Source organism: Salvia hispanica, unplaced genomic scaffold (assembly GCF_023119035.1).
Source record: "Salvia hispanica cultivar TCC Black 2014 unplaced genomic scaffold, UniMelb_Shisp_WGS_1.0 HiC_scaffold_381, whole genome shotgun sequence".
Taxonomy (NCBI): Eukaryota; Viridiplantae; Streptophyta; class Magnoliopsida; order Lamiales; family Lamiaceae; genus Salvia; species Salvia hispanica.
The window spans coordinates 910-2,000 of NW_025952115.1; the positions used below are offsets into that span (position 1 = coordinate 910).

Here is a 1,091-nt window from a genome sequence, read left to right on the forward strand (position 1 = left end):
CGGATTTGGATGGGGAGAGTTCAATATTACTCTGTAGTGGCTGCTCGTAATATTCCAATTATAACTTATATTAAATTGTGGGTTCAATTTAATTAGTAAAAGTAAATTGGATGAGCCCATATCCAAAGCCTTCCATAGATCCCTGTCTGGGCCCAAAAGGAACTTAATATAAATAGGAGAATAAAGGAGACAGAAAATACACAATATCTCATATTGGTGGGTGTAGAAGAAGAGCTCGAAGTTGACTCTCCTAACACCAGGAAGAGATGTGACCCACATGAGCAAACCAGCTGCAAGGCTGATCACACCGGGAAGATTCGCCACGTCATTGTTTTTCCATTCCATTAGCTGCATCATCAAATATTTGGGTTACAACTACAACAATATAAGTACTACTCCACTTTTTAGTGAATAGAAGGAACTTACTTGATCGAGAAGGCGGCCTTCGATGGTCCATGCGATGGCGTAGAAAAGGCCGTGGAGAGTGAAGAGGAGCATGGTTAGATGGCCGAGCCAGACGTGATATCGGGCAGCATGCTCGAAGGGGATGTCGATGAGGCGGAGAAGAAGGGAGCCTCGAGCAACCGGGAGAAACAGAAGGGCGACGCAGAATAATCCGATCACACCCAACCTTAGGCCTATTAGTTCTAACATGAATATCCTACAAAACCAGATCACATGATGCTTCACTATTTTGCATTCACAGCTTCCTTTGCAAAAATGCAAGTTTAATTATGTGTTCACCTAATACATTTTGTATGAAATGTTAAGTTGTATCTCCATGTACCTAGTTAAAGGGTATGTAAGTCTCTCTAGTGAATAATACTCCATTTGTCCTATAATAAGAGTCACATTTTGTCATTTCGGTTCGTCCCACAATAAAACGTGAGTGAAGTGATTCAGTGGAACGTGTGAGCTACTTATTTTTTACGGAAAAAATTGAAATGTGACTCTAATCGTAGGACAAACCGAAATGACAAAATGTGACTCTTATTGTGGTACAGAGGGAGTATTAGGTAGTGAAATGTGAGACCTCTTTACCATTTATAGTAATTATGAACCGGGACTTATATTCGTGGACGAACCAAAAT

The 1,091-nt window shown here is 40.6% G+C and overlaps 1 protein-coding gene across 1 annotated transcript; it reads right to left on the bottom strand.

The window, feature by feature from the left end:
- Nucleotides 1-200: 200 nt before the first annotated feature.
- On the bottom strand, nucleotides 201-1,055 carry LOC125199113 (ferric reduction oxidase 7, chloroplastic-like; the record flags this gene model as incomplete). Its single annotated transcript, XM_048097255.1, has 2 exons — nucleotides 427-1,055; nucleotides 201-348 (listed from the first exon to the last, which is right to left on the bottom strand). Coding segments are annotated over exons 1-2 (376 nt in total), but the record flags the coding sequence as incomplete, so codon positions are not given.
- Between the last annotated feature and the right edge of the window lie 36 nt (nucleotides 1,056-1,091).